The sequence below is a fragment of the Mobula birostris genome, chromosome 15 (assembly GCF_030028105.1).
Source record: "Mobula birostris isolate sMobBir1 chromosome 15, sMobBir1.hap1, whole genome shotgun sequence".
In the NCBI taxonomy this organism is placed as follows: domain Eukaryota; kingdom Metazoa; phylum Chordata; class Chondrichthyes; order Myliobatiformes; family Myliobatidae; genus Mobula; species Mobula birostris.
Window position 1 is genome coordinate 20,752,789 of NC_092384.1, and position 22,673 is coordinate 20,775,461.

At 42.5% G+C, this 22,673-nt stretch overlaps 1 protein-coding gene across 2 annotated transcripts in view; it reads right to left on the bottom strand.

The window, feature by feature from the left end:
* Positions 1-3,323: 3,323 nt before the first annotated feature.
* Positions 3,324-22,673, bottom strand: part of pla2g15 (phospholipase A2, group XV) — a 59,692-nt gene continuing 40,342 nt past the window's right edge. Inside the window, exons 4-7 of one of the 2 annotated variants that reach the window (XM_072279426.1) lie at positions 14,309-14,407; positions 8,582-8,806; positions 6,084-6,196; positions 3,324-5,987 (exon numbers count right to left, since the gene is read on the bottom strand). In XM_072279426.1, the coding sequence (XP_072135527.1) occupies positions 5,676-5,987; positions 6,084-6,196; positions 8,582-8,806; positions 14,309-14,407 (749 nt within the window). In that variant the 3' untranslated portion in view covers positions 3,324-5,675. Of the gene's footprint in view, positions 6,197-8,581; positions 8,807-14,308; positions 14,408-22,673 lie in introns of both variants that reach the window. The other variant, XM_072279425.1, reaches the window with a different exon arrangement.

The following is a 22,673-nucleotide window of genomic DNA, read 5'->3' on the forward strand; positions in this document are numbered from 1 at the left end:
GAACGTAGCGGTCAAATGGTTTGTTAGGCTAATTCAGTGCACATTTAGGAGATGATCACCTTAATGGGCTTTGAATTACATTGGCTCCAGACCAAATCAGGATGACAGCTTTCTTCTATTGAAGGGGATTAACTTTTCACAACAATCCAATAGTTTGTGGTTATCATTAATTGTCTGGATGAGTCCTTAGTAACCTGTGGTGTCATGGCAACTCAGATCCCAGGATTGTTAGTCTTGTGACTCTGGATCCAGTAACTTAAATCCTATGGTATCACCATTTCCAGGTGACAGTGACATTGTACAAGAGCCCATTTGTGGAAGACGAGGATGGTTGGAGTGGGGTGAGGGAGGGATGGAGGTTTGAACATCTTGGAGAATTTTTGCGCATTGGTTGTCAGTCTTTTTTGGTGTGTCGTTTTTCATTGATTCTATTGTATCTATTCTGCTGTCAATGTCTGCAAGAAAATGCATCTCGAAGTAGAATATTGTGACATACACGTACTTGAACTTTGAACTTTAAAATTTGATGGTGTTAGGGCATATTCCAGAGTTAGGATGTATAACAAATATGTTCAATTACAGCCATTCTTCAGACATGAACATGGATTGTAGATTAAATTTAAGATGCAGCACTGAACGATAGCTTACCTGGAGCTGTGGACACCAGTTGATTGGAAACCAGACATTGCTGATTAACATTCAATCTGGGTGTCCGCAGTGTGGGTGCAGAGAAGGTGTGTGAAATACATGTAATTCAAAGGAAGCATTGTAGATGCAGCTGTTACCTTTGATCTTTAGCGTATAAAATGTCCTGTAATATTGGGTCAACCAGGCCTCTTTCTCCACGAGTGTTCCACTTTGCTGAGTAAAACACTTTTATTAAAGCAGCCACTGGCTTCAGTGCCTCCAGTGACTTGGTTCACTTACTACCAATGGAGTCAGTTGGCCAGAACAGAAACAGAACTGAATATGCTGCAAATTTAGACAGGAAGTTTGTACATCTGAACTGAGGTCTAGGCAGGCATTAAGAGAAATGGTTGTGATACAGAGGATATTTGAGGTAACATCCTGTTTGTGGCCATATTGGTGACTGAGGTTGTGAACATTCAGGCATGGTCAAGACAGTTCCCAGTGAAAATATAATATTTATATCAATAAATGCAACTTAATGGCAATGGGTAGCCTGCTATAATTATTATGAGCCAAGTAGGAGTGACTGTACAGTGACAGTAGGAGACTTGGTTAGTACACAAATCCAGAAAAGCATTACTTGTTTGTGAGTGAGAAGATGTCAGGCTGCTACCATTCAACAAGTCAGCACATGCGACTCTCATTTAGGTAACGAACTGTATTCTGATAGGGAGAAGCAGATAGACTTGGGTCAGGCATCACCAGCCTGGTATGAAAACACCACAGCCTTTGAATGGAAAATCCTACAGGAGGTAGCTCAGTGCATCACAGGTAAAGTCCTCCCAACTATTGTTTCATATAGATGCACTCACTGTTGTAGGAAAGCAGCATCCATCAGAGATCCTCACCACCTATGCAAAAGCTAGGCTCTTTTCTCGCTGCTGCCATCAGGTAGAAGGTACAAGATCCTCAGGGCTCACCACCAGGTTCAAGAACAGTTCCTACCCCACAACCATCAGGCTCTTGAACAAAAGGGGATAATTATACTCACTTGCCCCATCCATTGAGATGTTTCCCACAACCAATGATCTCATTTTAAGGACTCTTCATCTCATGTTCTAATTACTTAATTGCTTTTTATTTATACGTGCACTTGCATAGTCTGTTGTCTTTTGTATGGGACCAATGAAGATCAACCAGAGTTACTATTCTATAGACCAGCTGAGTCTGCCTGCAGGGAAATGAATCTCAGGGTTGTACACGGTGACGTACGTGTACTTTGATAATAAATTTACTTGAACTTGATCAAAGTAAGGTTAAAGTGACGTACTTACTGAGGTCTCTAATAAGCTTACGCAGTCTTTCCTCCAACTGATGTGTTATTTTGGTTTATCTGGTTCACATATCTGAAGAAAAAAGAAGTGTCTGATGTGTGTGAAATAAAACAAGGTCTAGCTTTGCTGGAATTCCTTGAACACAGGATGAAGTGTGTGGTCATTTAGTTAGGTTTCTCAGTATTTTGAAACCAATAGCTAGTCCCTCATATCGCATATCAGCAGTGCAAAGACCACATTTCAATTTGGCTTCTATAAGAACAGGCAGCCAAGAAGTGGGTGGCTTTTACTCAAGGGACCAAAGTTTATTTTTTTCAATCCTTCACATCAATTGTAGGAAGGTGGTGGTGAGAAAGCTAGGAAATTCATTTTAATATAATCATCCACTGTTAATGGGGGTGGGGTGGATTGCAACCTCTTTCTCTCAACCACCAAACTGTTGAGTGCTTCGATTATACAAAGTAGTCACTTTACATAAATTTTACTGTGTACAAACGGGCCTTGCACCAACAAAAGCAAACATTTTTCTAATCTGGCCGCTACATTAACGAGTTATTTTTCATAAACTGATGTGTAAGACACTGTGGTAGTATGCACAAACACTTACCCAGATTTAAGAGTAAGGAGCAAAAGTGGTGTTCCTTGTATATGGAGACTGGGACTAAGTGGTTGCTTTAGCTTTACAAATTTATCTAAGAAAAATGTGATCAAAAGCATTTCTGAAAATACACACAGGATTTGGAGAGCACGAGGCTTTCAGGAATTAGATTCAAGTATTTTCTCGTTTGACTCCATCACTGAATGTAGCTGGGGATTAGAAAAGCAGCTGTAAAGCAGGCCATTCCCAATGAGACCAATCAGAAAACTAATCCGAAACAAATTAGTTCAAGAAAATGAAGCAAGTTCATCCCAATTGAAAATAAGTGCATAATGGTAGTAGGCACCATGTATCAGAGAGAGTGATACATTTGACACAGCTTCTGGTGCTAATGCTAATGGCTGGGATTGTTTCTCTAAAGTATTGCACAGAGGCCCTTTACAGCAATGCACCTTGGCTCCATCAAAACCATCTGATTGTTTATTTTGTAGTTGGTAGTTACTCTTGTGATGAATGCCAATCAGAAACCACTTCAAAGCACAAACAGTGCTTGTGCTGTGGTGTGTAATCATCCTATCTGCTTGATGTCCATGATGCAGTTTAGGGAAAATATAGCGAGTTGAGTAAAGACGAGGTCACTCTTAGCGGATACGTGCATACTGTTGCAATCTTGCTGTTGTACTTCCAAGCCCAAGTACTTGGCATTGTACTTCCAAGAGCTGCTAGAGAAGTGGATTTCATATACATGCTAGTACACCAGCTTTCCAGATACAATTTATTTATTTTCCAGTGAAAAATATAACATTCTAGTAGAAACAGAGCAGTGGTTACAGGAGTGCACCTCAAGTATTACCAGCAACAGGAATTGGGTATGGGAACTGCAGAGGCACAGATGACAGCATGAAAGATACAACTGTGATCTAACGCTAACTTCAATGTTTCACTTCCGAGTGGCAAATATTGCATTTTCCTCTCCACCTCATCGCGCCCAACACCGATGCCAAGGGCTGGATGAGGGCATGGGAAAGCTGAGCCTTCATCCACACCAGTGGGCATTTTCCACACCTCTTTTGGCACGGCCTTCAAAAGCAGCAGGTACAAGAGGGCTGTTAAATTGCTGACTCTCTCTTCCCCCCCCACCAGAAATAGAAAAAATGTTAGCTTTCCCATCAGTTATCAGCAGTCACAACCCAATCAGAATAAGAGGACTAGGAAGCAGAGCTTGTGGAAATAGTTCATATCTCCACTATAACCTGCCTCATGACTACACCTGGACTTTGCTATCTTGAATAAAGTGGCCCGTATCAAAAATATAACTGCCTTAAGAAAACATGCCCATAAAGATATCACTGGTCATATGCACCAACCAAATATTTGGAATTCTCCACTATATCTAATGTCCCAAATTTTAAAATATTCTACAGTATTGAATTCTATATACGAAACAGTTAACATTAAACATTTATACCAAATTTTAATTGATAATACTTATCTAGGCTTTGAATTGCCTGGAAACTTTTGGAAGTGTATACTGAACATGGCTTTTCCCTGCCTTGCAAGAACTAGATCTTACTATATCCCAAGTACCTGTTCTACTACAGATCTATTTGCTTACAAATATTTATAAATTACTGGAGGGTGTTAAGAAACCCCCAAATCTGAAGCCAGGATATTAGCCCCAGACCTGGCAAAAGTGTCAGTTCTCCTCCTAATGAGCACTTCTTTAGTTGTGGTGGCGGCAAAGCTAAGGAAGCAAGCTTTGGTGATTCACCTGGCCAAAGGATAATGGAGTAATGAAAAACCTTTGATATTGTCCCCCAACTTCAAACTGACAAAGTGCCACGCATTTAATGTTACTAACATTCAATCTCTTTTTACAAGTACAAGCCAATTCACTGGTGTTAAACCATAAATTGTGCTCTTTCCCACCCAAATCAAACTTGTTTGTGCAAAGTCTAAATACCTAGATCCAAATATTTTAACTGTTATCATTGGCAATCACATAGGTTTACTTCAATACAGTGTAAAAGGCACAAAACAACAGATCTAATATATCTAGTAAAGATACTACATAATTTCGCTATACATTTTGGCCGGAAAACTTAAAGACAAACAGCCATAACCACAGAAGCTAATGGCAAAAGATAATTGTTTTAACTTTTTGAAAAAATATTTCTGGAATTGAACTCAAATGATAGGATTTAAGCTCTGGGGAACTTTTACTTACCCTTTCATTTTGATCAGCATCAACTCAAGGTTGTTGATATTTTTTAAACTGGTGGAAAGTGTGTTTGAAATGAGGAAGTTTCATACTTTTTAGCATAATTTGTCAAACAAGTTAAGAGGTAAAGATATGGAAGAGGTTTTCAAAAAAAGTTTTATAATAAAATTGTAAAGAATTAATATTACTAGATGGATAAGATTAAATGTAAAGAAACATGCTTCAATATATTGTCAATTGCCATATTAAGGTTCCCCTACCCTATATTTCCTTACCAAAGTACTTCAATTCCAGTTTCGCAAAAGTACATCAATGTAACACTGTTGCCCATTCTGCATTTTTTTTTTGCAGGATGGAGTTAACTGATCGGTGAATTTCGGCCTATGAGGAAGCAGAGATTGATCAGTTTAGATCCCACTGTGTTGCAGAATTAATGCACACTCTTTTGACCTGCATTTGAACCTACCTTCATGAAATTGAGGAGCAGTTAGATACTTATTTTTCTATTTAAAGGTTGCAGGGATTTGGTTATGTGTACTTTTTAAATTCTTCTTATTTCTATTTTATGGCCAGATCGCATCAAATACAATAACCCCTCTCTACACTAACCTCTATCATCCATCTCAATATTCCATTATCATGAACAACTGATTCAAGAAATTAGTTGGGGCCTATGCACCATCAGGAGTGAAGACTTCACTTAACTACTGCAGCTCCCTCTTTAGGCAAAGAATAGTTGGATTGCTTTACAGCTCACCCTTCAGTGAAGCCAGACAGCAATGACAGTTAACACACATGAATTCAGTCAATGGAGTGCCTCAACTCATTACAAGACTGTCAAGATTTAGCAAAACAAAAGAATCCTCTGACTTCCAGCACGGTCAGCGTAAATTCATAGTGGAGGCAAATTAAATAGGACTCTTTTGATGTAGGAAATTGTAGAAAGGTTGGACAGCATGTCTACATGTTCATTTCCTGGTAGTTCCTTCATATAGACTTTGCCTTCCTGCTTTCCCATCCACTCCTTGCACTTGAGGGCACTCACCAGGTTGACTGTTCCGTCACCTTCGCCATTGACGACTTTGGGATCCTGATCAGGGAAGACATCATAGTTAAAGGACTCAGGTGTTGGTATCCCAGTTCCATACAGGCAATAAATTGTAACTCCAGGGGCAGTTAAATTGTACACCAGTGCTTCAGTGTCCTGCCGAATAAACCAGCCTACTTTAAAGTTGATGTCCTGGTAGAATTTCTGATAATCTTTAATGGTGTAATTGTATGTGGGCGTGGTGATGAATACCTTGTCCACTGACCAGGTGTTATTGTAAGGGAGAAGCCAGTTGGTGGACACTGCAGTCCGCTGCTGTTCACGAATTTTCAGTGGGCTGATAACTGGAATTCGATCATTGTCTCCTATAAAGTTACAGAAAGAAAGATTTAAACCATAGCAATGGTGCTTATTCATAAAATTATAGCACTGGAACAGTTCATGAGAAATAACTTGTCTGATGGGGTATTTTGCTGGAATATTCTCCTGCATCAATCTTCTTGTCACCTCTCCCTTCTGTATTTATAATGCTTCCAAAATACAACTATACTATTACTATCATTTGCATTTTGTGATACCAAATTTCACATTCCTGTTAGCGGAACGTTCCTAAATACAGTTCAAAATTCCCATTTAAAGGGAACTTTTAAATTTTCCGTTTCTTACTTCAAAAGCTGTTAATCCTAGTTCATTTCACCATTTGGTAGGTCATGTTTTTAAAACAGCTTTTCCAGAGCCCTGATTCCAGTAAAGCAAACTGAAAACTTGGGATTACCAGTTTAAATCTTTAAGAGGTGGGTGGGAATTGTCCTTTTTCAGTTACAGAATGGAATATTTTCCTATGGAGTAGCTGAAGCAGAGGCCCTTCAATGTGGTTAAGTGTGTCTATCTCACCAACTTCAGATTTAAGTACTTTACCATCACCTTTTAAAAGATGCAATGAATTCTTTCTTTTACAATAAGGTACTGCACACTCCAGCAAGTGGGAATGTTCTCACTTCTTCTCAATGTAAAATTAATAATCCACAAATTGTCTTTCAATTTTCTTTCTGCCGAAATAAGATGAAAACCCAATCTCTTCTGGGTGTATTATCAGCTGCTGGGATACTCAAGGAACACAGAATCATATCCAGACAAATTGTGAAGAGAGTTAAGGACGTAAGCATTTAAAATGGGAAAAGATAAAGTGCATTGTTTCTCTTTTGAATAATCATCCTATTTCAGCTACTACATTCAATCCATTCTCACGTTCATTCATTTTCCCCATTTCAAAAAACATTGAGCCTGGATTTCCTGCAGCCAAGCGAAACACAATACTTTCACCTTTACCAACAGTATACACATGGACAGTATTTTACAAAGCCTCCACAATAGCGTTCTCTAACCCAGCATCCCAATCAGGATAGCAAACTCTGTTAGACTTGTACCCTTCACATCTAATCTGTAACCGTTTGTGTAGGCCTCTTAAATCTCTCTATCTAAACAGATTCTTGAAATGCTTACCTCTAAGGATGATTTCATTACCTCACTCAACTAATTATGCACAGATGTGGTGAACCTTTTAATATCTATTAAAAGGTTTGAAGAGGCACTGTTATTACACTGCAGAATCTTATGATAGCAACTTGCTAAATAGGAAGGTGTTTATGTTGTATCATGGGCATTCTGATCTTTAATACCAGGTTTTGGGGGCTCGTTTTCCTGCTCCAGGAGTTCAGTTACTTCAGGACTTTTAAAATAATATCATATCCAGATCAAAATCTCCAGGGGATTGAAGATCACCACCTAGTCAGTACAATTGGCTATGGATTAAGGAGGTTTTTGGCCCTGCCCTGGAGTTGTTTATCTGGCAACTTTCATTCAATTGTCTTTTAATCACTTTAAGAGGCAATGTCAATTGTAGTTAATTCTTTTGGTAAATACTTAGGATCTAGTGGCCCTCTGTTGGTTGGAGTTAACCATGGGGTTGTGGCCTAGCTGAATACTGTACTATATGCAAGCCAGGGCAGTACGATAATGGTGAGCAAGCTGTTGCCCATGCAGCAGACTCTCGCTCTCCACACAGCTGATGAATCCAAAGGAATGGCACAGATCGATACAGTTTGGCACCAGGGGAGTCACAGGAGTTGCCAGTCAGCAATGAACTCAATGTAGAGCTACTTTAGGGACTCCAGCTCTAGACTTTTCCCCATGGGGCTTACTCTCAAAGCCTTCCCCATGAGTTGGTGTAGCTGTGGGGCAGTGGAAGCTTGAGATCAGAGTTTTCCTTCTTCTCGATGGGCTGCCAACCTCAACTGACGAGCCCCATCTGCCCAAACTAGAATCATGTCATTGAGTAGTGTCATTATAATAGGACTGGGGCAAGTTGGAAGTTGTGAAGTAATTAAGTTTAAAGGTGTAAGGGAAATTACACCAAGTGAACCTTGTTCATTTCTGGACCCAAAACAAATAACTTAATGTCCATTCCAACTTATCACCATGTTACTGGTCACTTAACCTCTGGAGATGAGGGGCAGAAGGCAAATTGCCCTCTTAACTCCCCTGGAGGATGACACACTGATAACCACACAAAAGGGATCTCATCTCCAGACCTGCATCCTACAACTCTCTACCACACTGCCTTTACGTACCAAGCTGCTAAATTATTCAGCAATTTAATAGTGTGAATGAAATTCACGTTTCATTTACAGTATTTCTCATTGGTGAAGAGCACTCTCGATGCTTCATATTGTCATGCTACTATGACCAACCTGTAGCCAGTACTCGCAAAGTCTTCGACACACCTCCCCAAGGAGCCCCCAGTGCGATGTAGGATTTAATGTACTTGTCTTTCCACTCCTGGGGCTGATGGTTCAAGAAATAGAGTGTGTACAGGTTTCCCATACTGTGTGCAATCAGAACGACAGGACTACCATATTGCTTGTACATGGATTCAATCATTGCCTGCAGATCCTTGAAAAACTGAACATTTTCATCTGAAAATAAAAGAATGAAGAGGATTTCACTGTTGCTGTGGAACAGAATAAATTTTACATTTCCCTCATGTAAGACCCAATAGAAAAAGACGTAGCCTTTAGATCTAAAGTGGTTCAACCATGAAGCTTTCTAAAACCAAGGTAATAACTATTTGATAAGTTAAATTAGCTCTCTGATTAAAAAAATACAAAAATTAATCTGTACACCTACGTTTTTGATGCAGTATGAGTAAATAGCTACATTTAACAAAAGAAAAACATTCTACTAGTTCAAAGTAAATGATCAAAGTATGTACATATCACCATATACAATTCTGAGCTCATTTTGTTGTGGGCATGCTCAATAAATCCATGATAGCATAACCATAATAGAATCAATGAAAGACCATGCCAATCTGAGCATTCAACCACTATACAAAAGACAAACTGTGTACTGCTGATCAGAGATAGTGTCACGGCTGCAGAAAAGGAGAAAAGTCATGGATTGTCTACTGAGTCTCTGTGGGTGGAAGTTAGAAACAGGAATGGGTCAATAACTCTACTGGGTGTTTTTTTTTATATAGACCACCCAATAGTAGCAGCGACATCGAAGAGCAGATAGAGACAGATTCTGGAAAGGTAATAATAACAGGATTTGTCGTGGTGGGAAATTTTAATTTCCCAAATATTGATTGGTTTAGATGGGATGAAGTTTGTTAGGTGCATTCAGGAAGGTTTCCTGTCACAATATGTAGATAAGCCTACAAGAGGAGAGGCTGTACTTGATCTGGTATTGGGAAATGAACCTGGTCAGGTGTCAGGTCTCTCAGTGGGAGAGCATTTTGGAGATAGAATTGTGATCACTATCTCCTTTATCACAGCACTGGAGAGAGATAGGAACAGACAAGTTAGGAAAGCGTTTAACTGGAGTAAGGGGAAATTTGAAGCTATCAAGCAGGAACCTGGAAGCATAAATTGGGAACAGATGTTCTCAGGGAAATGTACGGCAGAAATGTGGCAAATGTTCAGGGGATATTTGCGTGGATTTCTGCATAGGTATGTTCCAATGAAACAGGGAAAGGATAGTAGGGTACAGGAACCCTGGTATACAAAGGCTGTTGTAAATCTAGTCAAGAAGAAAAGCTTATGAAAGGTTTAAAAAAAAACACTAGATAATGATAGAGATCTAGAAGATTATAAGGCTAGCAGAAGGAGCTTAAGAGTGAAATTAGGAGAGCCAGAAGGGGCCATGAGAAGGCATTGGCGAGCAGGATTAAGGAAAACCCCAAGGCATTCTACAAGTATATGAAGAGCAAGAGGATAAGGCGTGAGAGAATAGGACCAATCAAGTGTGACAGTGGAAAAGTGTGTATGGAACCTGACGAGATAGCAGAGGTACATAGTGAATACTGAATCAAAGCATTCATTATGGAAAAGGATCTTGATGATTGTAGGGATGACTTACAGTAGATTGAAAAGCTTGAGCATATAGACATTAAGAAAGAGGATGTGCTGGAGCTTTTGGAAAGCATCAATTTGGATAAGTCTCCTGGACTGGATGAGATGTACCCCAGGCTACTGTAATGATCTTTGCATCATCAGTGGAGACGGGAGAGGTTCTGGAAGATTGGAGGGTTGCAGATATTGTTCCTTTATTCAAGAACGGGAGTAGAGAAAGCCCAGGAAATTATAGACAAGTGAGTCTTACTTCAGTGGTTGGTAAGTTGATGGAAAAGATCTTGAGAGGCAGGATTTATGAACAATTGGAGAGGCATAATATGATTAGGTATAGTCAGCATGGCTTCGTCAAAGGCAGAGCGTGCCTTATGAGTCTGATTGAATTTTTTGAGGATGTGACTAAACACATTGATGAAGGTAGAGCACTAGGTGTAGCGTATATCGATTTCAGCAAGGCATTGGACAAGGTACCCCATGCAAGGCTTATTGAGAAAGTAAAGAGGCATGGGATCAAAGGGGACCTTGCTTTGCAGATCCAGAACTGGCTTGCCCACAGAAGGCAAAGAGTGGTTGTAGATGGGTCATATTCTGCATGGAGGTCGGTGACTTGTGGTGTGCCTCAGGGATCTGTTCTGGGGCCCCTTCAATCTTTATAAATGACCTGGATGAGGAAGTGAAGGGATGAGTTTGTAAATTTGCTAATGACACAAAGGTTGGGGGTGTTGTGGATAATGTGAAGGGCTGTCAGAGTTTATTGTAGGACATCGATAGGATGCAAAACTGGGCTGAGAAGTGGCAGATGGAATTCAACCCAGATAAGTGTGAAGTAGTTCATTTTGGTAAGTCAATTATGACGGCAGAATATAGTATTAATGGTAAGACTCTTGGCAGCGTGGAAGATCCGAGGGATCTTGTGGTCCAAGTCCATAGGACACTCAAAGCTACTGCGCAGGTTGACTCTGTGGTTAAGAAGGCATATGGTGCATTGGCCTTTATCAACTGTGTGATTGAGTTTAAGAGCTGAGAGGTAATGTTGCAGCTATATAGGACTGGAGTACTGTGCTCAGTTCTGGTCGCCTCACTACAGGAAGGATGTGAAAACTATAGAAAGGGTGCAGAGGAGGCTTACAAGGATGTTGTCTGGATTGGGGAGCATACCTTATGAAAACAGGTTGAGTGAACTTGCCTTTTCTCCTTGGAGCGATGGAGCATGAGAGGTGACCTGATAGAGGTGTATAAGATGATGAGAGGCATTGATCGTGTGGATAGTCAGAGGCTTTTTCCCAGGGCTGAAATGGCTATCACGAGAGGGCACAGTTTTAAGGTGCTAAAAAGTAGGTACAGGGGAGATGTCAGGGGCAAGAAATAAGCAATATGAGATGAAGGGTCCTTGAAAGTGAGTCCATAGATTGTGGGAATGTTTCAATGATGGGGCAAATAAAACTGAGTGAAGTTATCCCCATTGGTTCAGGAGCCTAATGGCTGAAGGGTAATAACTGTTCCTGAACCACGTGGTGTGAGTCCTGAGAATCCTACACCTTCTTCCTGATGGCAGCAGTGAGTAGAGAGCACGATCTGGATGGTGAGTGGCCCTGATGACGATTGTTGCATTCCTGCAAAAACACTTCATTGAGATGTGCTCAAGTGGGGAGCACTTTACTCATGATGGACTGGGCCCTATTCACTCATTTTTGTAGGATTTTCCGTTCAAGGGTATTGGTGCTTCCATACCAGCCTGTGATGCAACCACTCTATATGCTCTCCATCACTCATTGATAGAGGCTTGTCAAAGTTTTAGATGCCATGCCGAATCTTCACAAACTCCTAAGGAGGTAGAGGTGTTGCTGTGCTTTCTTTGTAACTGCTCTTATATGCTGGGTTTTAGAGCATGAGAGGGCGCTAGAGAAAGGGTGGAGAGTAAATGTGAAGAAAAATATGAATAAAATTATTAATGACCATATGGCTTAAGAGCTTAAAAAACTTGATTAAAAAGTGTTTAATGAAAAACTGACTTTCCAGTGGATGGGATCAAGGTAGCAAGGTGCCTGTTGTTCAGCAACAGTGAAATGGATGGAGGTATGCCAATATGAGAGAGCACACAGGGCACTGAAGGGGTGAGGCTACAATGCCTTAACGAGAAAACCCTGTATCCAGCTCTTAGCAGAATAGATTGTGGCTAATTGAATTTTCAACTGAGCCAAATTCAGCTCAGTTGACTGGGCAAGGGATGGAGCAGGACCCAATACAAAGGCAATTGAGTCTGCTGTTGGTCACTTGGAGAAAACTAGACATCCACATCTTAACATTAGAAAGCCTCTGGGATCAGGAATAGTGGTCAGCTGGATATCATTTACAAGATTAACAAGTAGAGGAGCTGAGGACAACTCCTAGGTGAGGAGAAGTTATGCTATTGGGTCTGGCAGCATTTCCTTAGAACAATGCTGTACCAACCTCAGAGTAACTTTACTATCAAAGTACATAGATCAAAGATGCAAGAAATATACATCCCAAAGATGAAGTATTCCAAAGGGAGGAGGAAGCAACCGTGGCTGACAAGGGAAGTCAAAGAAGCATAAAAGCAAAAGAATATATAGCAAAGATTAGTAGAAAGGTAAGCAATAAATATCCATCAGCAAAGGTGCCCCACACGGCTGTGTGTTTCGCTCCCTGCTCTACTCACTTCATACTTATGACTGTGATGTGAAGCACAGCTACAGGGCAATGTTTAAGTTTGCTGATGACACCATCCTCGTTGGCTAAATCAATCGAAGGTGGTGACGAATCAGCATGTAGGAGGGAGATTGAGAATCTGGCTGAGTGGTGCCACAACAACAACCTCTCACTCAATGTCAGCAAGACCAAGCAGCAGATTATTGACATCAGGAGGAGTACTCAGAGCAAACTGGTGGTCTATGAGCCAATCAGAGGTGGAGAGCATCAGCAACTTCAAATGCTTGGTGTTATCACTTCCGAGGATTTGTCCTAGGCCCAACACTTCAATGCAATTATAAACATGACACAGCAGTGCCTCTACATCTTTAGAAGTTTGCAAGAATCGGTATGACATCTTAAACTTTGACCAACTTCTATAGATGTGTGGTGGAGAGTTTATTGATTGATTGCATCATGGCCTGGTATGGAATCACCAATGCCCTTGAACAAAAATGTCTACAAAGAGTGGATATGGCCCAGTCCATCATGGGTAAAGCCCTCTCCACCACCGAGCACATCTACACAGAGTGCATAAAGACTGATGCAATGAACTCATTTGCTGGAACAGAACTGAGAAACAGGGGCTGCTGCTGGAGAGGGAGACAGAGAAGAGGTGGAAAAACAAAAATCTAGTTAAAGATGCAAATAACAAAAAAGAAAGACCATTAGAGAGGGGCTCAAGTCAGGTATGACATTATTTATTATAATTATCAGTACATAAAAATCTCATGTGTTCCTGCAGTGAAAAATGAGTCTGATCTCTGCTCTAAGCAGATTGTGGACTGTAGTGCCCAAGACAAGTCCCTCTTATCCAGTGACTGTTTAGGACCTCCATTATCCAATTGTGCTAGCTTCAGCTCTATGCAAAGGGAGAGGCAAAATTGCAGAAGCTGCCTTCTTTCAAATTATACCCCAGTATTTTTTTAATCTTGCTCTTTTCTATCTCCAACACACAGCCAATAAAACCTGTCCTAGGTTTTTTTGTAATTTTTTTAAATAAATCAGACCACTAATGCTGCTCAAGGGTCAGGGAAGTGCTTGTTATTCATCCAGCATAGCTCTGGAAGAAATCACCAAGATCAGGTTTGGATAAATCACACATCTACTCATCACTGAGCCACCACTCTGATCACATGGGACATTTCCCACTCAAGCTTATTTCCTGGCATAATTTACATATTGCTACTTAACTATTTATGGTTTTATTACTATTTAATTATTTATGGTGCAACTGTAACAAAAACCAATTTCCCCCGGGATCAATAAAGTATGACTATGAAGCGAGGCCATAGCAGTAATGAACATCCCTCCCCCCAGAATATATAATAATCTGAATTCAAAGGTTTCACTTACTGGGTGCTCGTCGCCAGTCATATGGAGCGCCACGGACTTTTTCATCTCTGAGGTAGCCCCAATCTACCATGTACTTCACCAGAGTATAGAAATAAATCCCTGCAGACAAGTGAAAAATAACGTTAGGCTGAGCTGAGAAGAATGAACGTCCTCTGCAGTGCACAGTGACTTCCGTGCAGTTCTCTCTCTTCTTGCCCACAAAGTAGAAGCTCAGCAAGAACGAGAAGATAAAATTAATTGTGGAACACAAAAAGATAAACCAGTTTTAACACAGAATTAAACAGCTGAAGATGGCGATCCGATAAGGGCCCCATCATGGATCTCTGTCTTCTGCTCAAAAGCCAGCAGGCCTCCTTGAACCCAAAGAACTCTGTGGAACCTTGGGACTCCGAACTGCAAGCTGAAGTCCTTCCTTTCTGTCAGCAAAATGCTGATCCCAGGGTGCAGATGGGCTCTTCATCGAGTCCAGTAGGGGATTACAAACTTCCCAAATTTCAGAGTCAGAATTATACAGCACAGAAATGGGCCTTTGAGCCCAACTTGTCCATGCCGACCCCGGTGCCTGCCGGCACTAGTCCAAACTTGTCTGCATTTGGCTATTTTCCACTAAAACTTTGCTGCCAAATGTCTTTCAACTAGTTGTCCCAAACTCTACCACTTCCTCTGTCAGATAGTTCCAGTGGGAAAAGGTTGTCCATCAGATGCCCTTTAAATTTTTTCCACTGATGTTGAATCTTTGCCCTCCAATACTAGACCACTACCTACACAGCACCAGCAATCACCAGTCGGGGTTCAATTCCCACGCTAGCCTGGAAGGAGTTTGTACATTTTCCCCATGACTGCATGGGTTCCCTCCCGCATTCCAAAGACACACAGTTGTGGTTTTGCTATGTTGGCACTAGAAGCGTGGTGACACTTACTGTTTTCCTCCCAGCACATTCTCACTGATTTGATGGGATGCTAATGACCCATTTCATTGCATGTTTCAATATTTTGATGTACATGTGACAAATAAAGGAAATCTTTAAGTCTGATGCTGAGAGATCAGGCAAGGGAGGGATAGTCAGGGTGGGAAAGGATAAAGATGATTTCAAACCACTTAGTGCAGTTATGATGGAGACATCCAATGGCACGAGGGAGGATGGGAAACATAGTAAAAGGGAAGAATTTGCTGCAAGGGCCTTCGCTGCTTCTTAAATATCCCCATAGTCTCAATCTCCAAATAAACCATTGCTATTAGTCACTCAAGACCATAAGACAGGGGAATAGAATTAGGCCATACAGCCCACTGAGTCTGGTCTGTCATTCCTTCGTGCAGATTTACTATCCCCCTCAACCCCATTCTCCTGCTTTCCCCTTGTAACCTTTGATGCTCTGACGAATCAAGAACCTATCAACCTCTGCTTTACATATAGCCAGTGACTTGGCCTCCACAGCCATCTGTGGCAATTAATTCCTCAGATTCACCACCCACTAACTAAAGAAATTCCTCCCCATCTCTGTTCTTAGTAGATGTCCCTCTATTCTGAGGCTGTGCCCTCTGGTCCTAGACTTACCCAGTATAGGAAACATCTTCTCCACATCCACTCTAGCTAGGTCCTTCAATACTTTTGTTTCAAAAGATTCCACCTTATTCTTCTCAACTCCAGTGAGTACAAACCCAGAGCCATGAAACAATCCTCAGTTGTTAAGCCTTTCATTTCCAGAATCATTCTCGTAAGCCTCCTCCGGATCCTCTCCAATGCCAGCACATCTTTTCTTAGATAAGTGGACAAAACTGCTTACAGTACTCCAGGTGCGGTCTGACTAATGTATTATGTAGCCTCAGTATGACATCCTTGCTCTTGTACGAGGGGTGATTGATAAGTTTGTGGCCTAAGGTAGAAGGAAACCTAGCACATTAATTTTTCAACATAGTCCTCTCCTACATGTACACACTTAGTCCAGCGGTCGTGGAGCATACGGATCCCTTCTTTGTAGAAGTGGGCCACAGCAGGGGTGATTGATAAGTTCATAGCCTAAGGTAGACGGAGATGAGTTATTAACTTCAAACTTTCTGCATTATCACTCAAAGAGTTGAACTGTACGTGCATGTAACGAGAACGTCTTGGACCTCCAGGTGGTCCACAGCAGGGGCAATTGATAAGCTCGTGGCCTAAGGTAGAAGGAGATGAGTTATACCGCTCTCGTTAGATGCACGTGCAGTTCAACTCTTTGAGTGATTATGCAGAAAATTTGAAGTTAATAACTTTTCTCCTTCTACCTTAGGCCATGAACTTATCAGTCACCCCTCGTACTCTAGTCCTCTCAAAATCAATGTTGACATTGCATTTACCTTCCTTACTACTGACTCAACCTGCAAGTTAACCTTTAGGGAATCCTGCACAAGAACCCCCAAGCCCATTTGCACCTCTGATTTTTAAATTTTATCCCCTTTTAGAAAATAGTCTACACCTTTATTCCTTGGAATACCATGCATTATCATCTCGTTAAGCAGCCTTATGTGCTCTCAAAGGACTTCTGAAAATCCAAGTACACAACATCCACGGACTCTCCTTGGTCTTGGGCTACGGTAGGAAACTTTGTCACATGGTGTGAGCAGAATTATCTGCAGCTTAATGTGAAAAAGACTAAGGAGCTGGTGGTAGACCTGAGGAGAGCTAAGGTACCGGTGACCCCTGTTTCCATCCAGGGGGTCAGTGTGGACATGGTGGAGGATTAGAAATACCTGGGGATACGAATTGACAATAAACTGGACTGGTCAAAGAACACTGAGGCTGTCTACAAGAAGGGTCGGAGCCATCTCTATTTCCTGAGGAGACTGAGGTCCTTTAACATCTGCCAAACGATGCTGAGGATGTTCTATGAGTCTGTGATGGCCAGTGCTATCATGTTTGCTGTTGTGTTGTCTGCCTCCCTCCCTTCTTAAAGAATGGAGTGACATTTGCAATTTTCCAGTCCTCCAGAACCGTTCCAGAATCCAATGAGTGTTGAAAGATCAGGACTAATACGTCTATAATCTCTTCAGCCACCTCTTTCAAAACCCTGGGGTGTAGTTCATCTGACTTATTTACCTTGAGACCTTTCAGCTTCTTGAGCACCCTCTCCTTTGTGATAGCAACCACACTCACTTCTGCCTCCAATACTCTCAATTCTGGCATACTGCTAGTGTCATCCACAACGAAAACGGATGCAAAATACTCAGCAAGTTCACCTGCCGTTTCTTTTTCTCCCACTACTACCTCTCCAGTATCATTTTCCAGTGGTTTGATATCCACTCTCACTTTTCTTCTTGGTCTTTATATATCTGGAAAAAAATCTGTTGGTATCCTCTTTTATATTATTTGTTAGTTTACCCTAAGATCTTCCAGCTACTTTGGAAACTCCTTGGTGTTATCTGGCATTGGGGAAAGTTCACAGCCCAGTGCAGAAGGAGTCTGGATCCCCACTGAGGAGAACTTCAAGGGCACTGAGCAGTTTAAATCTATCTCGCTGCTCAGTGTGGGAGGGAAGATATTTTTCAGTATTGTTTCCATCACCTGACTGAATTTCTCCTCAAAACAGCCTACATTGATACATCTGTACAGAAAGGAGGGACTCCCGGAGTGCCGGGGTGCCTGAAACACACAGGGGTGGATTCCCAGCTGATCAGGGAAGTGCACAAAGGAAAGGGAGACTGAGTTGTACTATGGCTAGGACTTGCCAACAGGTATGGGTCATTACCACATAAGCTCATAGAGATCATGCTGAACCAACTTCATGTTCTGTGAAAGAGAAAGGACCTCATCCTGGACCACTACAGGAACCTCAGGTTTAGAGTCTCCTCAGGAACTGGCTCAAGAAGGGTATTATAATCAGATGTACAACTTCAGTGACTGTCTTCTCCCTGACCATGATTAAGCTGGTTTAGGTAGCTGAAGTGGAGTGTAGAGGGTCTAAGTGGCATGAGGCAGCCCCCAATCAGAGCCTTCATGGATGACCTCACGGTGACAACTACATCAGCCGTAGGCTGTAGGTGGATCCTCCAGAGGCTCATCGCATGGGCAAGGGTGAGCTTTAGGCCAGAGAAATCCATGTCTCCGGTGTTGAAGAAAGGCAGACTCACAGGCAAGTTCCATTTCTCCTTGAACGGTATAGCAATCCCATCCATCTCTGAGAAACCAGTCAAGAGCCTGGGGAAGGTCTTTGACTGCAGCCTAAGAGATGCGGCTGCCATCCAGAAAACCACCTAGTTAGAAGTCTGGCTCACCAGAATGGACAAGTCAAGCCTACCTGGCAAATTCAAGGCCTGGATTTACCAGCACGGAATCCTCCTCGAATTCCTCTGGCCCATGCTGGTACATGATGTAGTCATGTCAACAGTTGAGGCTTTTGAAAGAAAAGTCAATGGCCGCCTTCGAAGATGGCTGGACCGCCCATGTAGCCCGAGCAGTACTGCTGTCTCCGGGAAGAGGTACAAACTGTAGCTTCCGTTCAGCAGCCTGAATGAGGAGTTTATGGTTTCCAACACAAAGGAATTGCCCCGGTACAGATTCCAGCGACCCCAAAGTCTCGTCAGCAGGCAGTGAGGTCTGAGCAGGTAGGAAGTGGAAGGCCAAGGGCACAGTGGAGATGGATGAATCATGTCAGAGGTACAGGGATCTGGTAGGGACAGTAATGTCTGATCAGGCAGGGCTGGGCAGTTCCCTTCAACCCACTTTGACAGGGCCTTGGGCAGGGACAGACACAAAATGATCCAGGAAGAGGTGCAAGTAGCTGTCATGTACCACCAGGATGGTAGCAATGGGGCAGCAGGGAGCTTGGACAAGGTGGGAAGGTATACTGAAGCAGAAGATCTCCTGGTTCGACATCTGGTAGGCAGAATCCCAGCACATCAAGTTCAGCCCAGATCACCAGCAGGCTTGTTCGCCATGGCGTCAGACTGGCAACTGAAATTCGACCTTGGCAAGAGTCAAAGTCCCTGACTTCTTTGCTTCATCATCCCCAAGGCATTCTGATAGAAACTTCAAAGCAGGTGGTTATGGCAGAGCTGAGTTTCTTGGGAGGACTGAATTGAAGAGGTGTTTGAGCATAAGAGAGTTGGTAGAGCAATGCCAGAGAGAGGGGTGGAGGGCATGATGCAAGCTTTAAAGGTGGGAAATAGAGGTTTTGCTGGTTGCTCGCTGTGCAGAACCTACTCTCTCCTTGGCGACATGGGGCAGGGGGCTGCAAAGAGAAGAGATATCAGGACTGTCATAGAGGCTGCTGAGCGAGCCTCCAGCTGGCTATGGATCAAGAGATGTGACCCATGGACCAATGCTGCTGGGAAACAAGCCAAAGCCTGATTTGCCCAGGTGACCCAGCCACGGCTAGAGTATCTGATAATACATCCCAGCGCATCCTAGGATGTATCTCAGCACCTTCACATTTCATGTTTTCTCTCTCTATGGCTTCTTATTTTAAAGTTGCCTTTTGTTGTGTTTTTTTTTCCTAAAAAGCTTCCCAATCCTCTACCTTGTTACTAATTTTTATTATATTATACGCCCCTCTTCCTTTTATGCTGCCTTTGACTTCTCTAGTCAGCCATAGTATCATCCTACCTTTAGAATATGTTTTTCTTTGGGATCTAGCAATCCTGCACCTTCTCAATTGCCCCCAGAAACTCCAGCTGCCATCATTCCTGCTAATGTCCTCTGACAATCAACTTTGAAAGCTCCTCTCTCATGCCTCTGTAATTCCCTTTACTCCATTATAACACTGTTACACCTGACTTCCTCTCAAACTGCAAGGTGAATTCTATCATATTATGATCACTGCTTCCTAAGGCTTCTTCTACCTTAAGCTCCTTAATCAAATCTGGTTCATTACACACCATCCAATCCAGAATTGCCTTTCAACCACAATTGTGGAATTCAACCACAAGCTGCTCTAAAATGGCATTTTGTGGGTGTTCTACAAATTCTTTCTTCTGGAATCCAGACCAACCTGATTTTACCAATGTATCTGGATACTGGAATCCCCCATGACTATAATATTGCCCATTTCTATCTCCTGTTGTAACTTGTATCTCACATCTTGGTTGCAGTTTGCAGGCTGTATACAACTCCCATCAAGGTCTTTTTACCCTTGCAGTTTCTTAACTGTACCCGCAAGGATTCTACATCTTCCTACCCTGTGTCACCTCTTTCTAAGGATTTGGTTTAATTTTTAACCAACAGCCACCTCACCCCCTGTATTGAAACCTGTCCTTTTGATCCAATGCGTATCCTTGGACATTAAGCTCCAACTCTTTTTTCAGCTACAACTCAGTGACGGCCACAACATTTTATCTGCCAGTTTCTATGCGCTACAAGATCATCCACCTTATTCCGTATACTGTGTGCATTCAAATACCACACCTTTAGTTCTGTATTCGTCACCCTTTTTGATTTTGACCCCATGCCACACTTCAACTTATCCCATTGACTGGAATTGTTCTCTATTATCTGCCTGTCCTTCCTCACAGTCTCGGTACACACTGCAACTACTTGTATACCAACTGCCCCATCCTCCACCCTATCACTCTGGTTCCCACCCCCGCCCCCCCCGCTAAATTAGTTTAAACTCTCGCCAACAGCTCTAGAAAATATGACTATAAGGATATTGGTCCCCCTTGGGTTCAGGTTTAACCAGTCCTTTTTGTACAGGTCATACCTTTCCCAGAAGAGATCCCAATGATCCAGAAATCTGAAACCCTACTGCCTGCGCCAACCCCTCAGCCACACATTCATCTGCCAAATCATTCTATTCTTATCCTCCCTGGCACATGATACAGACGGCAATCCAGAGATTACTACTCTGGAAGTCCTGCTTTTCGGCTTTCTACCCAACTCCCTATATTCTCTCTTCAGGACCTCCTCCCATTTCCTACCCATGTCATTGGTACCAATATGTACTGTGACATCTGGCTGCTCACCCTCCACCTTAAAATGCTGTGGACCTGATCTGAGACATCCCTGACCCTGGCACCTGGGAGGCACCACACCGTCTGGGTGTCTCCTCCAGTCCACTCCCTTAACTACAGAATCCCTATCACTACTGTACTCTGCTTCTCAGCCCTCCCTTCCAAGCCACAGAGGCAAACTCAGTGCCAGAGACCCAGTTACTGAGACTTCCTCCAGCAGGTCATCCTCCCCAACAGCATCCAAATTGGTTTATTATTATTGAGGGGAACGCCCACAGGGGTACTCTGCACTACTTGTCTATTCCCTTTCCCCCTCCTGACTGCCACCTTGGTACCTGGCCTCCTACAACACAGGGTTGACTACGTTCCCGCGAGCTCCAGTCCAACACCTCCTCATTCTCCAGTGAGCCAAAGGTCATCAAGCTGCAGCTCAGCTCCTTAGCATGGTGTCTAAGGATCTGCAGCTTGATAAGCTCCACGCAGATGTAGTTATTAAGGAGACTGGACAGAGTTCCCACATAAAGAATATACCACTAACTCTGGACCCATTCTCAGTGCACAAGGCAGGTACCAGCAGACAAACAGAGAGTGAGAAAAAATACTTACTAGGAACTTACTTACAACCTCTGCCTGCGCTTGCCCAAGCCTGTTGAGCAGAAGTGTGGCCATTCCTCTTACACCTTGCTTCTTTTTAATAGGCTTTTGCCGAGTGCCCAAGGGATTATTATGATGCAATACTAAGAATTACTTCATTTCCACATGCCACCTCCCAAATAACGCATTAAAAAGTGGCTCAATACATTTTCATGTGGGTGTAAGATCCCAGGGTTCTATAAAACAGAAGAGAATTATTCTCTGTGTCATGGACAACATAGATCCTTCTGCCAATAATGTTTTAAAAGAAAAATGTGGACCTCAGATTATCAGTTCCAGCAGCTTGCTCTTCAGGTGGTTGCTGCATTTCCTACGTGATGACAATGGCTGCATTTCAGAAGTTCTTCCTTGCCTGCACAACACTTTCACACCCCAAGCATGAAAAAGGACTTCTCCTTTCTCAGAAACTTGATCCAAGACTAGAGAGTGTTTACAAGATGACAAGTGTAGTGCTTGATTTATACCAACTGGTAACTACTGAATTCTCGAGCTGGTGCAAACCCCACATTGAACAAACCCACAAGCAAGGCCAGGAAATGCACAGTCTAAGGATCTATCGTAGGAACGCAGAGAGAGCATGACCACATGGAATATACAACACTGAAGCAACCCGTATATCCTGATCAATGTTGTATTTGTGCTTCACTTTACTTGGCATAACACCATTTCCCTCTCCCTCGTACTATCCAGCTTTCCCTTCAATCCATCCATACCATCTATCACTGGCTCCAAAATACCTATCTGAGTAGCAGCTTCAATGAGTTAGCACTTGGGAGAAAGGGCAGCCTG